Source organism: Paramormyrops kingsleyae, chromosome 17 (genome assembly GCF_048594095.1).
Source record: "Paramormyrops kingsleyae isolate MSU_618 chromosome 17, PKINGS_0.4, whole genome shotgun sequence".
NCBI lineage: Eukaryota > Metazoa > Chordata > Actinopteri > Osteoglossiformes > Mormyridae > Paramormyrops > Paramormyrops kingsleyae.
In genome coordinates, this window is record NC_132813.1 from 16,808,365 (window position 1) to 16,826,482 (window position 18,118).

General features: G+C 47.2%; 1 protein-coding gene across 7 annotated transcripts in view; it reads right to left on the minus strand.

Annotated features, from left to right (window-relative positions):
* Nucleotides 1-18,118, minus strand: part of fat3a (FAT atypical cadherin 3a) — a 130,573-nt gene that overhangs the window by 20,257 nt on the left and 92,198 nt on the right. For all 7 annotated transcript variants that reach the window (XM_072701580.1, XM_072701578.1, XM_072701575.1 and 4 more), the window contains 11 exons: nt 17,632-17,907; nt 16,395-16,605; nt 12,151-16,224; nt 6,637-6,833; nt 6,373-6,526; nt 5,303-5,536; nt 4,172-4,561; nt 3,528-3,742; nt 3,080-3,217; nt 1,921-2,064; nt 786-977 (listed from right to left, as the gene is read on the minus strand). In XM_072701580.1, the coding sequence (XP_072557681.1) occupies nt 786-977; nt 1,921-2,064; nt 3,080-3,217; nt 3,528-3,742; nt 4,172-4,561; nt 5,303-5,536; nt 6,373-6,526; nt 6,637-6,833; nt 12,151-16,224; nt 16,395-16,605; nt 17,632-17,907 (6,225 nt within the window). The remainder of the gene's footprint in view (nt 1-785; nt 978-1,920; nt 2,065-3,079; nt 3,218-3,527; nt 3,743-4,171; nt 4,562-5,302; nt 5,537-6,372; nt 6,527-6,636; nt 6,834-12,150; nt 16,225-16,394; nt 16,606-17,631; nt 17,908-18,118) is intronic.

Genomic DNA, 18,118 nt, shown 5'->3' on the forward strand with positions numbered 1-18,118 from the left:
ATTTTGGGCATCAGCTGCAAAAGCTGGACTTCTGCTACCAGCAAACCTGTGTCCAGCAACATCTGGGATGTGGGCACCAGCCACCATCAGCCAGAAGACATGAACAAGCTCCCCGGACACAGCTGTACGTTTGCGCCGCTGGCCGGAGAGCTGACGGACGCACCAGGGCCACCACACAACACTCGGGGCTGCAGAAACAGGCTCCGCTAAGCGGTTAGGAACAGCTGTGTCCATCCTCAGGGGAACCAGTATCTCTGATCCAAGCCCTAACCCAGTCCTGCACGCTGTCGAACAGCAGCTGAGAAAACTTAGATGAACCGCTCTGCTCGACTCGGCCTCTATCCTGCCGCGTCTGCAAACGCCTGCTTCTGTAACTGATGACTCTCCATGGGGATCCTGCCCCAATTTACAGTGTTCAGATGTTCAGTTTTTCCACCGCATAAAATTTCGCACCCCCATCACGTCCCGATCAAAAGAAAATCATATATTTGTGAAGACAGAAGCACACAAAACCAGCTGCAAACCATTTTGCTTAAAAACAACATAATTCTGTTGCAGATACTTAACGTTTATCCCGGATTGTTTTTGACCACAGGGACACAGCAGATTTGGCTGTCACTGCACTTTCTCCTGGCCTCAGTAACTGTCATTTTACTGGCCTTGGCATTTTGCGCAGGAAGGAAACACTGTTTTAGTACTAAGTAAGCCTGGGCTCAGCTTCTGACAGAACGGTGTTTTGACGGATACCGGATGGTGGGGCAGGGGGGTCGTTATGGTGGCCTTACCTGCACCTGCACGATATACTCGGTGTTCTTCTGGAACACCTGGTTGGACGTGAGCTGCCCCGTGTGGTCCAGCACAAATTCGCCGCCCTCATTCCCGGACACGATGCTGAACTCAAAGGGGGGTCCATTGTGGGAGGCGTCTTTATCCATGACGGACAGCTGCAGGACGCTGGTGCCAACGGGTTTGTTCTCCTATGACGGACGGTTGCTCATATCAAAAACAAACCCGAATTTGAGAACAGAGCGGCGCCTGCTTGACCATGTGGGTGCAAACAGGCCTTTTACATACCCCTATAAAATAACTTTGCACTGACCTGGGGGCATCTGGTTCTGTACCACACACACAGACCCATTTAAAGTCTGGCTCGGTTCAGCGGATGAGGTCAAAGCCAAATGCGCCTTTTTAAAATTTATTTGAGGTTATAAGCTGCAATATTTCAGTTTTGTTTTTCTGGAATGTGGAGCGACCTTAGCCCGCGGCCTGCGCTGTAAAAATACCTCCCCACTCATTAAGTCATCGTGGCTCATAAACATAAAATTAAATTTCTGAGTTGGGAGGACCTAAGTCCCCCCCCCCCAAACAATTGCCTGCATGCTGGAGTGGCACACTTAAGAGAAGGAAAAATAAAACGAAGGGAAGCTTTACGCGACCGCACATCATGTAAATAATCAATCAAACAGGAAGGAGGAATGAAGCTTATGTAAGCAAACTGAAAAACCATGGCTGCTTCACACAGGTTTCAAAATGGACGCCGTCTAGCCTACAAGCACCTTTTTGATTATGGACACCTTGTACAAAAGCAAATGTAAATCCACAGCAGGCTCGATAATTGCTGCAGATTTTGTAGGTGTGTCAAGTTAAATGAAGAGCGAAGGCTTTGGCTTATCGAATAAATCTGTTTGGGGCCGGCACCGCGTGTTAATTCAGCATCTGCGTCACACAAGGTGACAGCGGACGGTGTTTACGGTGCGACTGCGAGGCCGGCAGGGTTCAGCCAAGAAACACACCAAACTGGCCGAGCTCTCTCTCTCTCTCTCTCTCTGCTTCTAAAAATGTAAACATGCACATGATGTCATGGAGTACAGGGTAGGATGGGGGTGTGGGGATTGTCTGCCGTTGAACGGCGGCACCGACCTGAATGACAGCGGTGTGGTTCGCCAAGGAGAAGGTCGGAGGGTTGTCGTTGATGTCGGAAATGTCGATGTTGACCATCACTGTGGAGGACATAGCCGGCGACCCACTGTCCAGTGCTCTGACGGTGAGGGAGTAGCCAGACACCTTTGAGAAAGAACAGCAAGACACATCTAAACCAGAGGCCGAAAGTACAATGATCTGACAGGCGGTAAGAGTCTTGTAATCCCCTGAAGAGGCACAGAACTCCTGTGAATCAATTAGCATGGATTCCAGCACTGCTGACTAATATCAGGCCAGTGCAGTGGCCTCCGGGGATGTTTTGTCCCGCTTGCTGATGTCATGCACTTACAAGGGAATTAAGGAACATCAGTCTTTCACTTTTAATTGCAGTGGCTGGCCAAACAAAAAACACGGCAAGCAAAGCACCATGCGTTGGTTCAAGGCGAATGATCCAAATTAGCCACACGAGACACATATAATTAGCCACGTGCATCATGACAGAAATTAGTGTTTGTTCACATGAGCAAATTTACACTGCTGCTGTCGGCAACACAGACACAATGTGCTGCAGGTTGCTTGCTTTTCTTTGAGATTAAAAGGAATTACATATAAATCTGTGAATGACAGACTTCCATAAAATGTAAAAATACAGACACAGGTTTCACAGAAATCCTACATAAGATGACTAAGGGTTTTTCACACCTGCACTGCTTGGCCTGTTTTCCCCCTGGGCGAGATTTGTCTGGGCAGGTGTGAACAGTAATTGTGATTGGGTGCAGACCTAAACAACCACACCAAGACCCTTTAGAGGATATGGTCTCAGTCTAGTCCCAAACAAACTCTGGGGTGGTTTGTTTGTGCTGGGAACGTGATTTGACCTGAATCCGACCCAAGTACCAGGTGCACTCCACCAGACTGAGCTTAACAGCTCAATATTATCTCCCCTCTTCTGCTCAGTTGTCAGCGCGTCGTCTTTGCCAAGTCTGAAGCAGTGCAGCATTTTTTTAAGACGTGCCCTCGACATGAATTCGGCATTATGCTGGTGCCGCTTCTCACTCAGACTCGGAGTCTATCCCCCAGATACTGCTCCTCATTCAGACTCTGAGTCTATTCCGCAAAAATCATGCAGTGTGGCAGTGGGAAGTGTCGGCACTCTTACCATCTCCCTGTCCAGCTCCTTGTTGACTTTCATCAGGCCCGTGATTGGATCAATGAAGAATTGGTTTTCCCTGTCCCCACTTATGATGGAGAAAAGAATCTGTCCATTCACCTGACTGTCCAAATCTTCTGCCATCACCTACGATACCAGTGACAAGCAGCAAAAGCGGACAGGGATTTTATTAGTGGAAAGCCCAGTTCTGGTCATTTTTAATCAAAATTAAGCAGTAACATGAACACTAAATTACTGTTTATATTTATCCATAAATTATCAAACACAATAAATAACCAGTTAGCGGATGCTGCTAATATACCTCTTTGTATGGCTGAACCATTTTACTGGAGCACTTCAGTTTAGGTTCTACAACATGCCCCCTGGTACTTGAACCAACAAGCTTCAGGTTAAAATTCCAGATCCTTAACTGCTACACCACATGCTACAGCAATACCTTGACAACAGACTCTCCAATGGTGGCATCCTCACTGATGATGGCAGTGTAGACATCACGACTGAAAATCGGTGCGTTGTCGTTCACGTCTGTCAGGTTGATGTTCACCGTGGTGATTGCACTGAGGGGTGGAGTCCCCCCGTCTCGGGCCTCTACTGTGAGGAAGTAGTCCTTACACGTCTCAAAGTCCAGTGCCTTGGAGACCATAATGACTCCTGGGTGGCAAGAAGACATCAGAGATTCCACATTCAGAACATTCATTCATTAAACTTTCAGTTTTGTAATGAAGAATTTTGCCAAAGTTCAAAAGGGACAGCAAGGAGTTTTGGATAAATAGTCACCTGACAGAGCAGAAAGTTGTAATCTGCCCCAGCTATGCATGTTCTCCTTGTGATTATGAGGGTTTTCTTCTTAAAGACTTTTTAATCATTCAAAATGCTAAATTGCCCTTTGTTAATGAATCTTCATTTGTGAATATTGTTGTGGGAATGATCCCTGAAGGACTGGCCTTCCATTCAGAATGTACCCATTCTATACCCTCCTATACTCTATACTCCGCTGAGCCAAGTGGCAGACCACAATGGCCAAACACTCGTTAAAAATGTGCAGAAACCGGAGTGGAAGTGGGTGCCTCCCACACTCACCCGTCACCAGGTCGATGTGAAACTTCCCATGCTCATTTCCTGAGCGGATGCTGTAGTGTATCTCGGCGTTGGTGCCGATGTCCATGCTGGCGGCGTAGATGCGTAGCACCTCTGTCCCCAGGAGCACATCCTCGGGGATGGTGGCCAGATAGTCACGGCGCTCAAACACAGGCGGGTTGTCGTTGACATCCAGCACGATGACGGTGACGTTGGTCAGCGAGGATAGCCGGACCCCCTCGCCCTGGTCTGAGGCGCGTACAGTGATGTTGTGCGACGACTGTAGCTCTCGGTCTAAGGGCTTCTCCAGGACCACGATCCCTGAGGTCTTGTCGATGGAGAAGAACCCGTTTGCAGAGTCCACCAGGGAATACACGACCTTGCGGTTGACACCTGGAAGATAGATGTTACCATACACAATTAAGTGCTAAGTAATCACAGCTGTTTCCCCATTGAAAGATCCATACAATTTACCATTCATATTCAATTCTTTCAAATTTATCTGCTCACATGTACAGCACACATGTACAAACAACTGTTTACTCCCTATACACATGTAAATTCAGTACAGTTAAGAGCAGATTAAACAGAATCTGCAAATGGATTTTTATTCAAAGTGAAACAAATGATGGGTCTTCTTTAGCCATTCAGATTGCTGTCACAGCTTTTGTGCCAAATTAGGCTTTTAAAATGGAGATTCAGTATGTTTTTTACATTATTCCTTTCATCTCCTGGACTTTGCAAGCCGTCAAGTTGGGCTGTGCATGTCACTGCACTTTTAAAACTGCACTCTGATCTTGAATGCTTGAAGGATCCCCACCCCCGTTAAAAGGACAGGAACCAGAAAGCGGCGCAGTGCCATGCAGCTGAAATATCTCAGCAGGCTACAGATGCTAATGGGACAATGGAACTTCATGCCATTTGGCAGCAATCCCAGGCCATCACAGCCAGATTGACGCTTCCCCCGTTCTGTCTTGAGACCTTGGCTCTCCTCTAAGTGGTGGCTTTCTAGCTTCGTATCCACCAAAGGGTGCTTTATTAACCAACATGTCAGTTGCTGGTAAACCTGCAATATCTGAATATGGACACAGCCAATCAGAGACGGCGGCTAAATTTGAGCTCTCCGTTACACACCTTCGTCCGGGTCGATGGCCTGCAGCCGTGTGAGGAGGGCTTTGGTGGCTGTGTCCTCATAGATGCTGGCCGTGTACCACTGGGAGGAGAATGCTGGCGGATTGTCGTTCACATCCAGGAGCTCTAGGGCAATCTCCATCTGGCAGAAGAGCCCGCCCCTGTCAGTTGCCCGGGCTATAAGCTTATACCTGGGGGTCTGCTCCCGGTCCAAGGTGGAGGCCGTCTTGAGTTCACCTAGCAGGTTGCAAGATAAGTCAAAGCCCAGGACAGTTACAAGCTGTACATGCTCTCTGTACATGCTGTCTCAGACAGACAGACTGACATACGCACACACACACACACACAAACAAACAAATTGGTCCTCTACTGCTGGCATCCCAAGTCCACAGAGGCATTTTTAGTTTACACATGGCACCAATGGCCACTGATGGTCAGGGTGCGCAACCCGATCCAGCTCTGTGCTGGGAGAACAGCTTCCGTCATTATGCAAACTGTACACAGACCATTTCACATCATATTTATAACTATGGTATTACCCATATACAGCTCTATTACTACAGTGATAAATAAGACCTCCAGCGAATGCTCGCTGAGTCTAATTCCCGCCGAACTTGTAAACGAGGCGGGCGGACCTGCCCTTCAGAACCCAATTAAGAAGGTCTTTCTTCAGTGTAGGGCATGTCAAACAGAAAACAGCTGTAACCAAGAGCTTTGCTTAAAAAACATGCTGTGAAAATGCTATTCCCACCACTAATATTTCTTTTATATTTTATAGGGAGCAGCCTCACTACAGTAGTTCTCATATCTGTGTAAACATGGCCATTAGGATGCAGTCTGCATTAAAGAATCAGATCCAGTACTAATGATAAAGCAGTGAAATGGCTCACTTTGTAATGTAGTTATATCTGCAGTGAGGATTTTAGTTTGTATAATGAGCAAGGCACACTCATAAAACATACCGCAGATTGGCACTAAAGGCCCCCTAAAATGTGCAGTTTTTTTTGTGAATTATGGGATTCCACAGGGTACTGTCCTTGGGCCATCTAGATTAGTAATATATTCACACATACCAGTGTCTTCATCCATGTAGAAGTCTTCAACACCAAAGCCAGAAAGCGAGTACTGAATCTCTGCATTGGACCCTATATCTGCATCTGTCGCTCCTACTGTCAAAATAACTTTGTTGTTGGGAACATCTTCAGGGAATGAGGCAGTATATAGAGCCTGGCAAGAAAACATCAACAAAATAAAAACTTGTGGGTGTGTTCAGAGTGAATTGGGAGTGAATCAGGATTACGTAATAGGCTTGTAGGGTGTAAATGTCCCCTGCTGACCTGGTTGCAAACAGGGGTGTTGTCGTTGGTGTCCGTCACGGTGACCTCGACGACCGCCATGGTGACAAAAAGCCCGTCACTGGCGGTGACATTCAACAAGTACAGGTCCTGTGCTTCCCTGTCCAGGGGCCTCTTCACATACATCTTCCACTCGCCCTGTACCAGCCCCAGTGCAAACTCCCCTTTCGGGTTTCCCCCTGTGTGAAGGACAGCCGAGACACAGTTGGCAGAGAGGTCTACACACACATTTCCTCCTATCAGCATTCATGACTCACCTTGACACCAGGATTCCTAACCTTATTCCAAAAACTCAGTTTATCACCTTTTTTTCAAAGCAAATGCTTAAAAACATCCCCAAAATGTTACTCAGTTTGTGCTGGAGGTCACTTTAAAAACCTGTACACAGGGGAGCAGCTAACTCTATACATATATCCAGATATGAGACACTCATTTTGATGATGTTAAACGCTCTACTCTTCTTCATAAACATGGACCTCAGGAAACAGAAATCTCACAGCGCCCCCTGCCTGGTGATCCAGCACCATGGTGATAAAGAACATTCGAGATCTGACAGCAACTTCATGACCTTCCATTTGATCTCACAGTGCCTCCGCACAGTGAAATATTATAATCCCGGTTTTATTTGGACGTCACATTTAAATTAAAAGCCAAGCCATCAATTACGGTCATTCACATAATGAACCCAGTGATTTACCACCTGCGATAAAATCGCTCAACTCCGCGGTGTTCCTCGGCAATTAGCCACTACCGCTTATCCTCTCTCCTTCCCATAATAACAACGCTGTCAACACCTGGCTCGGCCCACACGAGCGAGCGAGCGAAGGAGGCAGGTATGCTTGGGTCCGCTCATAGCATGGCTCAGCAGAATGGCATGCTGGGTAATGGCTGAAGCGTGTCCTGCCACATATATGAGCCAACCGTGTCTGAACACTGGCTTTTTCCCGGGAGGGATGGTTAGATAAACCCCTGAGCTATTTAAGACAAAAAAAAAGAAACAAAGGTTCAGGTTACACCTGGGAGAAAATCGCTGCAGGGTAACAGGCTCTGCTGGTTACTTCAGCGCAGTCAGACGAGCTCAGGAACACAACAGCTGCCGTGTGATGTAAACCCCAAAGCTAACAGCAGAACTCGGGTTCGCAGGGGATGCCTCTCTCTCTCTCTCTTTTGTTTTTTCATGAGAAGGTGCTCAAGCCAGGAACGGGCAATTCCTTCCAGACTTTTTCCTCTTCTTTTGCCCTGGCCTGGGCTGCACAGTAATTACTGCGGCCCCCAGCTGTTTCCATTTTCGTGTACCTGTCATCCTCAAGACCCCCCAACTTGGGACACCTGCAATCACCCCCTTGCAGACTCTGCCTTATTTTACCAGCTTTCCTGCCAGATGATAAAGCTTATGAAAGGAGCCTCCGCAGACGATGCCTCTGGAGCAGAGTTAATTAAAAAAATCAGTAAACGTGAGAAGTCACCGCTGTTACTGTCTTCCAGTCTGCCTCCAGCATAGGGCTGGGAAATTTAGTCTTGTAACTATTTTAGGGTCCCTACTGTTAGGGGGACACCAGAAAAGAAGCTGAAATTGTTGACTTCCATCCGAGCGATTACAGCTGCAAACGGGCCCCATTCTGTAGGACAGCTTCGTGGAGATGGCTTGCGGAGCGCTGTAATTTAAGTGCGTTTAAAGAGCCCCGACACCCTCCACATGCTGAAGCGATTGCACGTAATTGAGCAGGTTGTCGAAGCGGGGCAGACACGGCGTCGTCCCACTGGGCCGCGATTCGCCATGGGCCGATTCACCGGGACAATTTCATTACCCGCAGACTGCCCTGGCGAGAGATTACGAGCAGTGCAGACTTGACAAGCACCTGCGCGTGTCCCCGGGGAAACCGCCAGGGACTCGGAGCGGGGATCCAACATGTCAGACGCAGACACCGGGATCTCGTTCCAGTAAAGGATGGGTCGCCACAGAGATAAGCACCCGCAATTAAGCGTGAAGGAAACATGGGAGGGGGGCGGGCCACCAGTGACACTTAATGCCTCCACCATACTGTGTCCCCTGGGCTAGACGACAGGTGGCAAAGAGTCAGGCAGGGCTAGGGACACTGAGGGGACAGTCTTGCCTCAGGCATCCAATGGACACAGGGGCTGTCAGCCCAGCAATCAGGGACACAGAGGCTGAAGGCGGCAAATGGCAGACAAACATTACAAACATGCAGCTTTACTGGGTGACATTTAAGCCGGTCCCTGTCCTCTGATTCAGAGGAGGCTGACACCTGCGGGTCGTTCTCTCATTTCTCTGAGGTCAGAGCCTCAGGGTTCTGTCTGCCAGTGATGGGTGTGGGGGTGGGGGGTACAGATCACCATGTGACTCACGGAGGCAAACTCAGCTTCGGAAATTGTCGCTCGCCTGTCGCATTTCCCCACAGAGTGTCAGAGAACATGGTATCAGGTTCCGTGCCGACGGTGGCACGGGTGTTAGACCTCAGAGGGGGCTAAGCAGATGGGAAAAGTTGCTGTGTGGTGGTGGCTCTGAGATGCGGGGCTTAATGGAGACGGGGGTGGGGGGGGGGAGGCAATGATGCAGAGAAGCCATCAGACGGTCGGGCTACAGGCCTCAGAAGAGTCAGGGGTCTGCTTTAGGAAAGGGGGCTTAGCGGCGAATCAGTTAGGAAAATGCCAGCCTTCCTTTCAGTTGCTCGGATTACACCAGTGCCCCCCTCTGCCCCAACACCCCCCATATCACACCAGCGGGGCAGCCTGGCAGTGATCCGCAAACCTCTCACAGGTGGGCCAGCCCGTCATGGCATTAAACTCCTTATGGTGTCAGCTTTCGTTTAACGCTAAATAACACCCAGGTGCTGCTGCTGGCACAAGATGGATTAGGCGGGGGGGGGGGGGGGGGGTACGCATCCCACGTGTCACTGTCACGCAGCTGCGGGGGAACAGCCTCGCATTTCTAAACATTTCTACTTTAACATCATCTTCTCTTGGCAGAGGAAACAGAGACTCGCTGGTGATGGTATCGTCACCGAGGGAAATCAGCGGCGGCTTATAAACCGCCACGCACCACGACGATTCGTCCGCCCCCCCCATGCACAGCTCCTTACAGCTTAGGTTCTTCAGCCCGGCTTCATTTTTTGCAACGCAAATCAGCCGGCGCTTAATATGCATCTATTTATGTGCCTGCAAACAAACAGAGCGGATCTAAAAAGATTCCGATGGCAGCAGGAAGATCCTGGGCCTCTCGTCTTGGGCTGCACTACATCCACAGGCCCTGAATAATTAATGGGCGCTTCACTGTGCTTGTTTTCACTGTTTATCAATATTTTATGTCACCTTGAGCACAGAAAACCACAGCCGCCTCAAACAAAGGGTCTGAATCCTTTTCATTTGTTACCTGGCGATTAATACTTGTCTGATTTTGTTTTTGTATAGAGATGCTATGAACACCAGCGGTGGATAAATCAGAGCTGCTGACTGTTAGCCACATTCAGCTTCACCTAGGAGGTCAGGAGGGAAGAGATTTCAGGTCATTGAGCATCAGGTGACAAATTTGTTCTTCCAGTGAGAGTCGTGCTGAAGAAGCTCAGAGTGGCATGGTTTGTGGCCATAAATGAGTATAATAATGATATTGTATATCAACAGAATATAACTGGCCATTTTCAACAGCGAAACAAGAATTAATCAGACATTCATCAACATGCGATGGGTGTGTCTTATTTGGGGCTTTCCCCCTGTTCTGTTACCCCTTTTGGGGCCACCATCTCCTCCTCCTGTCCCATATCTCCCAGTTCTGCAGACACAGCTAGTTTACAAATAGCCCATTGGCCTTCCATCAAACAGGCCCTTATCAGAGTGCGTTACCGTCAAAAATCTGTTCAGTCACTTCATGAGTTCTGTAGATTTCTTGAAGATTTCCAGCTTGTGCTCATTTGATAATTTCCCTGTATTTCAATCAAGAATCGCATAAACAAAAGCCTCCCCAAACAGGCCATTAGCATATTCAGATGTTTATGACACGTTTTGGCAGCAAGCCAGCTAGTATCTCTCTCCGCAAACTCGCTGTCAAAACACACGGCCGCCGGGCTCTAAATAATACAGACTTAGATGAGCCATAAATCTCTGCCCGCTTAAGGCAGCGCTAATCAACAGACTGACGAACAGGCGATAGTGACAGTATGCCGCAGACTAGCCGAACAGTGACAATGGGGGGTTACCCGGCCTGTACTGAAGGGAGTCCTTCTTAAAGGAGATCAAGGAAGTTGCCCATCAGAACACCCCTCTTTTGATAGCCAAGTTTTCATTATGTGAACAGTTCCGGCGCATTCCATTGACTAGAAGTAATGTTGTTTTCTATGGCTAATGGATCAAAAAAACTGATGTTGTGCAGGACACACTTTCATTTTCCCTGCAATGACCGACAGCCTTAATTTTCTATGCATTCATCAAATCCGTAATTCTCAGCTTTTTCCGTTCGGGTGGCTGGAGAATTTATGACCCCCGGCTCATTGGTTGTGTGTCCAATATTTGGCTGAGTCAGGATCCACCTTGCCTGCTATGTGATTTATGTGGCAAACAAATGGTATAACTTCATGAAGATTATTTATAAAAAGCTGCAGGGGAAAAACACACATCTCTCCTGACAGATTTCATGAAATTCAGAGTATCAGTTAGTGTTTTAGACAGTTTCTGAAAATATTCACTGTCTACACTGCCAAAGCTCACACTCTGTGGTTTTATTAAATGCCAAAGTTGTTAAATTTTTAAAAAGTGCTTATGTTGCATGATAAGAAATGTCAGCAAAACTTTATGACCACATTACTTTACATGCAGCCATTAATTATTAATCAGTCCTTGTCCTTAATTTCACTGTTAGTAAAAGCTTTCATTCCATTAGCGTGTTGTTTATTCATTGATCTGCTACCACCCGGGTCCTAAGGGACCCCTTGACATCTCGCTAAGGATGTGCACATGCAACATGCACCCAACAGCACATGCTGGCTGAGGAGAGACAATGGTTAGGTCATGACACAAGATCAAAGGACCAACCCACTGGTCCAAGTGAAAAGTACATCTGCCATGATAAAAATTTGTAAGAACCCCGTAATCTGACCCTGGTGCAAAAACCAAGACAATGTGGAAGTTTGAGACCAGTGAACTTGAGTTGGACCAGTTATATGGGTCAATTTGACCCCAAACCTCCAACCTGATACTTAAAATACATGGCTAAGAGAACAGGGGTATAATCTATCAAGTGTCAATTCACATAAAGAAAAAAACTCAAACGATCAAAATCAACATTGTAGCTGGTCACTCAAAAAGATCTGTATTGGATTTTTTTAAATACTTATCTCCACTGAAGGGTTTCTGATGGATAAATCAATAATGTGTTATTGAAGCTTTAAAAACATTTATTTCTACTTCTTCTACCTCTGGGCCAAAGCATGGCAGAATTTTTTCATTATCTTTGCTATGAAGAAAATGGACCCAATCAGCTCCTACCTGTGATGTGATAGCTGACTTGGCGGTTGATGTCAGAGCTGTCATTGTCTCGTGTGTGCAACACGGCCACCACCTCGCCCGGGGGGTCGCTCTCCCTCACCGCTCCTCTGTAGTAGTCCTCCACAAAACTGGGTGGATTGTCATTGACATCTGTGATGACCACGGACACCGTGGTAGTGGAGGATAGGGAGATCGTCTCACCGAGATCTGAAGCGACCACAGCAAAGCTGTACAACGGGTGCATCTCGTGGTCCAGTTCCTTGAGGGTGGAGATCCAGCCCGTGTTGCTGTCGATGCTAAAAGTATTGTGTTGTGATTCCACATTTGGTGTGGGTGCCAAACTGTACGTAACCTGTCCATTAGCACCCCAATCGGGGTCCAAGGCACGGACTTGTATTACTCTTGTACCAATAGGTATCCCTTCCATGACTGTTGCCTCGTAGGAATTTGATTCAAAAGAAGGTTTGTTATCATTGAGGTCTAGGACTTTCACCTCAACATCTACTGTGGAGACAGAGTCCATCCTAGCTTGCTTCATAGTAGCCGAGACCTTAAAGTGAAAGGCGTCCAGGACCTCATGATCCAGGGGCTTGTCCAGTTTGATGAGCCCTGTCTCCTTTTCCACCACAAAGATGCCATCCAGGTTGTTTTCTCTCATCTCACCGCTCACGATACTAAAGATGGCACCGTGGCCCGGAGTAAGGTGGACCGAGCCTAGTGCTGCCCCAATGGGAGTATCCTCAGGGATAGTGAAAGAGTACTGAGGTTGGGTGAAAGCTGGGATTGGGTTCTCTGGGGACAACACATGGATGTACACTGACACCAAGGAATGCTTAATAGGGATACCGCCATCAACAGCCTTCACAAAAAAGGACAGGATGGAGTTTTTCAGGTGGTTGAAGCTGCCCTTTGTAACCATCCAGCCATTGTCCGGATCGATCTCTAGGATGTCCACCACAGGGACATGGGCCTCACTATAAAGGGAGTAGGTAATCTTGGCATTGGCTCCGTCATCTGAGTCATAGGCCTGGATCTGGGTTACTAAGAAACCCTCACCTACATCTGATTTTACACTGGCCCGATACTCGACAGCACGGAATTTGGGAGCATTGTCATTCTCATCCACCAGAATCACCCTAATGGCGCAATAGGAGGCCCGTCCACCACCATCGAGGGCCATAACAGTCAGGACAATGTCCTTATTTGCAGGGTTCTCGCGATCCAGCTTCTCTAAAGTTGTTATCTGACCATTGTTGTCAATGCTGAACTGGTCCTTAGCCAGGTCATTTATAAAGGAGTATGTCACTTGACCAAATGGTCCTGAGTCCATATCTGTAGCTTTCACCTGAGTAACTCTGGAGCCAACGGCAGCATTTTCTCGGACTTCTGCAACATATACATTTTGGCTAAAGACTGGGCTATAGAGATTGGCGCCCAGAACTCTGATGTGGACCTGAGCAGTACTGGTGAACACGCCGTCTGAAACAGAAACGTTCAGACTGTAAACAGGATCCATCCTCGGCTTGCGGTGGTTGGACAGAGTAATGATTCCTGTTCTGCTATCCATGGCAAAGCTCATCCTCTCATTGCCAGACAGGATACTGTACTCCAGTTTATCCAGATCAGAGCTGTCTGCATCAGATGCCTGTACACAGGTTACAAAGTGCCCTTTTGGTGCAAGTTCACTCATATACGACTCATAGAGCAGCTGGTTAAATGCAGGAGGGTTGTCATTCATATCATTCACGACAACAGTAACAGCCACCTCACTACTTAAAGCTGGGAAACCATTATCTGTTGCTCTAACAACAAAGTTGTACTCTTGGATCAGTTCATGGTCAAGTAGACGGGCTGTCAAAATGAGTCCACTGCTACTGTCAATGTGGAAATGGTCTGTGCTGTTGTACATATTGGAGAAAATCTGATATCGCACAATATTGTTCTTATCTGAATCCTTGTCTTTTGCCACGACCTGAAGAACTGGAGTCCCGATCATGGATGTTTCAGACAGAGTTGCTTTGTAGAACATCTTTTCAAACATGGGAGGGTTATCATTCACATCTACGATAGTTATATCGACGTCAACCTCTGCTCTGGCTCCTGTTAGATAGTCTGTTGCTCTCACAATCAATCTAAACATGGGACTAATTTCATAGTCTAGTGAGTTAATAACACTGATAATGCCAGTGTCAAACCCAATGCTAAACTGAGAGCTGGGATCCCCATCCACAATGGTGTATATAATAGCTTGACCTTCAGGGCTGGTGGCATTTATACCGAGAACTGGAGTGTGCACTGCAACATCTTCATTGACCGAAATTGCATAGAATGACTTGTCAAAGACGGGCATGGCTTTGTTTACTACGGTGATCGGAAATTCCACCATGGTAGACAGAGGAGGATGGCCACCATCTCTGGCATACACAAGTACTTTATACTCTACATTTGACAAATCTGATTCAAAGGCTTTTTTCAGGCGGAGGTCACCATTGAGTCTGTTAATCTCAAAGTGCCCATAATCATCCTTTAAAAAGTAGGACACTTCACCATTGATTCCTTTGTCCTGATCCACAGCTGTGACTCGAAATATCGGGGACCCAGGTTCAGCCTCTACCTGTACGGCTGCATAGTATGGAAGACTGACGAACACTGGGGCGTTGTCGTTGATGTCCTCCACTTGTACCTTCACCACTACCCTCGCCACCCTCAGGTGGTCGTGCTCTCGGCTCGCCTCAACGACCAACTCATAGAACTCTTGTTCTTCCCGGTCAAATGGAACTCCAGTTGTCTCTATGACACCAGAGGTGGATTTAATTTTGAACTTAGTCCCAGCATTCAGGAGACTGTATTGCAGGGGCTCGTTGAGGCGGTGTCCCACTGCATTGACCACAGCCACTGTAGTGATGTTAGTGATATTCTCCTGGATGGAAGTGGAGTACAGACTGTGTGTAAAAAACAGACCACTGTCCATGGCCTCTTTGACTAGCACAGTGACCAGTGCCGTGCTGGAGAATTTACCATCAGAGACCTTAACGTTGAATCTGAAGCGGTCTTTGGAGAAATTGTTGTTCTTCACAGTCAGAATACCACTAGCAGGTTCAATGGAAAAATGCTCCAAGTTTCCATCTGCAAGTGTGTAGGTCAATTCCGCAGGAACGTTAAGGTCAGGATCTGTGGCTTTAACCTTTAATACCTCCACACCAACATATGTGGGAAGCAGCAAGACAGTTTCATATGAATCCTGGGAAAATCGAGGAGGGGAATCATTAGTGTCAATCACCTGGATGGTGACCTCTGTGGGGCTTTCAGCAGTTAGCTGGGGCTTTCCACTGTCTCTCACATGCACGTGGAATCTGAAATGAGCAATCGTTTCATGATCCAAGTTGGCAATGGTTCTTATAGATCCTGTGCTTGAGTCTACAGTGAAATATTTCTTTGCTGTGTCCTCCACAATCTGGTAGACCAAGAGAGCATTCTGATTTCTGTCAGCATCTGTGGCTTTTATGACTAATGGGCTGTTGTCAGTGCTCAGGACCACACTGTTTATGGGTGCCTCCTCGCTGATGCTGCCCGCGTACTGCAGCTGCTGAAAGATCGGGGGGTTGTCGTTCTCATCGACCACCTGAATGTTGATGGTGACGTTCGAGGCCATCCCTGCCATGTTGGAGGCTTGTAGGATTAAGGCATATGACGCAGTGTTTTCATAGTCAAGCGGCTTCTGGGTGGTTATGACTCCAGTATACTGATTGATCCTGAACCTCCTCTCTGTGTTACCAAGCTTAATGTCATAAATCAGGGTGGACTGACTCATGGCACTGACTGTGATGATAGATGTGCCGATGGGTGTATTCTCGTTGACCTCTGCCTGGTACTCCTTCTGCAGGAACTTGGGGCCTGCATTGTTGGACAGGGTAACGGTAATGCGCACCATGGTAGTCGTACTTAAGGGTGGCAAGCCGTTGTCCGTCACTCGGACTGTGATGACATAGTGGCCGATGGCTGTGATGTCCAACTCTCGGGCGATGGAAATGATTCCCAAGACTGGCTCAATCTGAAAGGTGTTGGCGGTATTTCCTGTAGAGGACAAAAATATAGCCATTTTAAAAGAAGAGAAAGCAAAAAATCTTTTCTCCCAAAACATATCTTGCTCAAATCTAGCAAAGAATCTAAAAACACTCTGACTGTTTTATGAGGAGGGTATTAAGGAGAATAAGGAAGTCTTAGGACCGGTACCCTGTACTCACCTGCCTCGATGGCGTAGTGGAGCTCTGCGTTGTCCCCCTTGTCCTTATCTAATGCGGTCACCTGAAGGACGGCAGAACCCACTGCCGCAGATTCGTACACGGACCCCTCATACAGGGCGCTGGTGAAGTACGGGACATGGTCGTTAGCGTCCTCAACATCGACCAGGACCCGTGCTAGGTTCCTACGATAGGGGAACTCCTGGTCTTTTACCTGAGCAAGGGAATGGGAGGGGGGGGGGGTGCGGGAGAAAAAAAATAAGGTTATACATAGGGAAGAAAATACAAACTACACTGTTAGTAGTCTAGTAGGCTTGGAGCCTAAAAAGACTGATATTTATATCCCATATGACATCTCTAATAATTGTTTTATGAAATGCTTTTCCAAAAGGAGGTATAATGAAAAAAATGAAATTATTGCAGCATAATGTGAGAAGCTTGCACAACAGTAGCACATTAGCATAATGACTGGGGCAGAGGGCTAGATGCTTACTTAATATATGAGTATGTGAGGAAAGCTATTGGTATCTGAGACACGTTCCAATGGGAGATGTTTCATAATACTGTCATAAACATCTGTGTTTTTAAACACTTCCAATATATTATCCCTAACCGTGGCACAGCATATAAAATATCATGGGACAAACAATGACTGGGCCAAGTAATTTCATAACTTCATAATACACCATCCCCTATACAAACCCAAAGAGTTTCCAAAGCATATTTGAACAAAAACTGCACATTCAGTTATTTGCAGACAAAGCAGCCAGTGCTTAACTGTTACAAACCCAATTACAGGAGGGGGCGAGTCAAACCTATTTGCACAGCTACCGTTTATGGGTAATTGTTTTCACGTCCTTTGTAAAGCTTGTAACGGCCAAAGGCTCAAAGAGAATGACCAAATTCGACTTCTTCTAAAAATGAGATGAAAATCAAAGGTAAATTTAAGCAGTTTGTTTAAACTCTTCAGCCATAATACGGCCTTGAAGTCAAAACGCTTCTTAAACGACAAAAATTTCAAATCATGCGTGTAATGACATTTCAATGATGTCTAAACAAACAGACGGATATCAAAATGAGCAAGATGCTATATGGGAACGCCACTTATCCAATGAACAAAAGTTACCACTGAAGTGTACCTGAAAATACAAGGCCAAATTCATGGCATATGATTGATCAATAAAATGAAAAAGGGGGATATTGTGACCGCCAGGGATGTGGCCACACCCCCACCACTGACCATGACAGTGAGGACGTGCTGAGACCGAGCCTCGTGGTCCAGTCTCTCGGCAGTGTAGATGGTTCCGGAGGATGGATCCATCCTAAACTTGCGCATGCTTGTGGGGTCGATGGTGCTGTGGATGGAGTAGGTCAGCCTGTGTTTCTCGTCTCGGTCCGTGGCCAGAACCTGGACCACCTCTGTGTCAGCTGGGGTGTCTTCCGAGATGGACACGTCGTAGGTGGGCTGGGAGAACAGGGGCCCATTGTCGTTGTTGTCCATCACTGTGATGTATACCTTGGGGGGGGGGGGGGGACAACCAGGAAGTAAATACCTGTCTGGGGGAAAAATGTCTTTCCAAAGACAGGAAAGAAGGTGCTTTGTGGAGGCATCTGCTGGTCTGCTGCCATTCACATGTTCCGCAGAATGTGCCGGCAAATGACTGTGTGGGCGGATGGTTCGGAGTCATTTCCACAGCAAGCATATCGCTGACGGGCTTTTCTTGTAA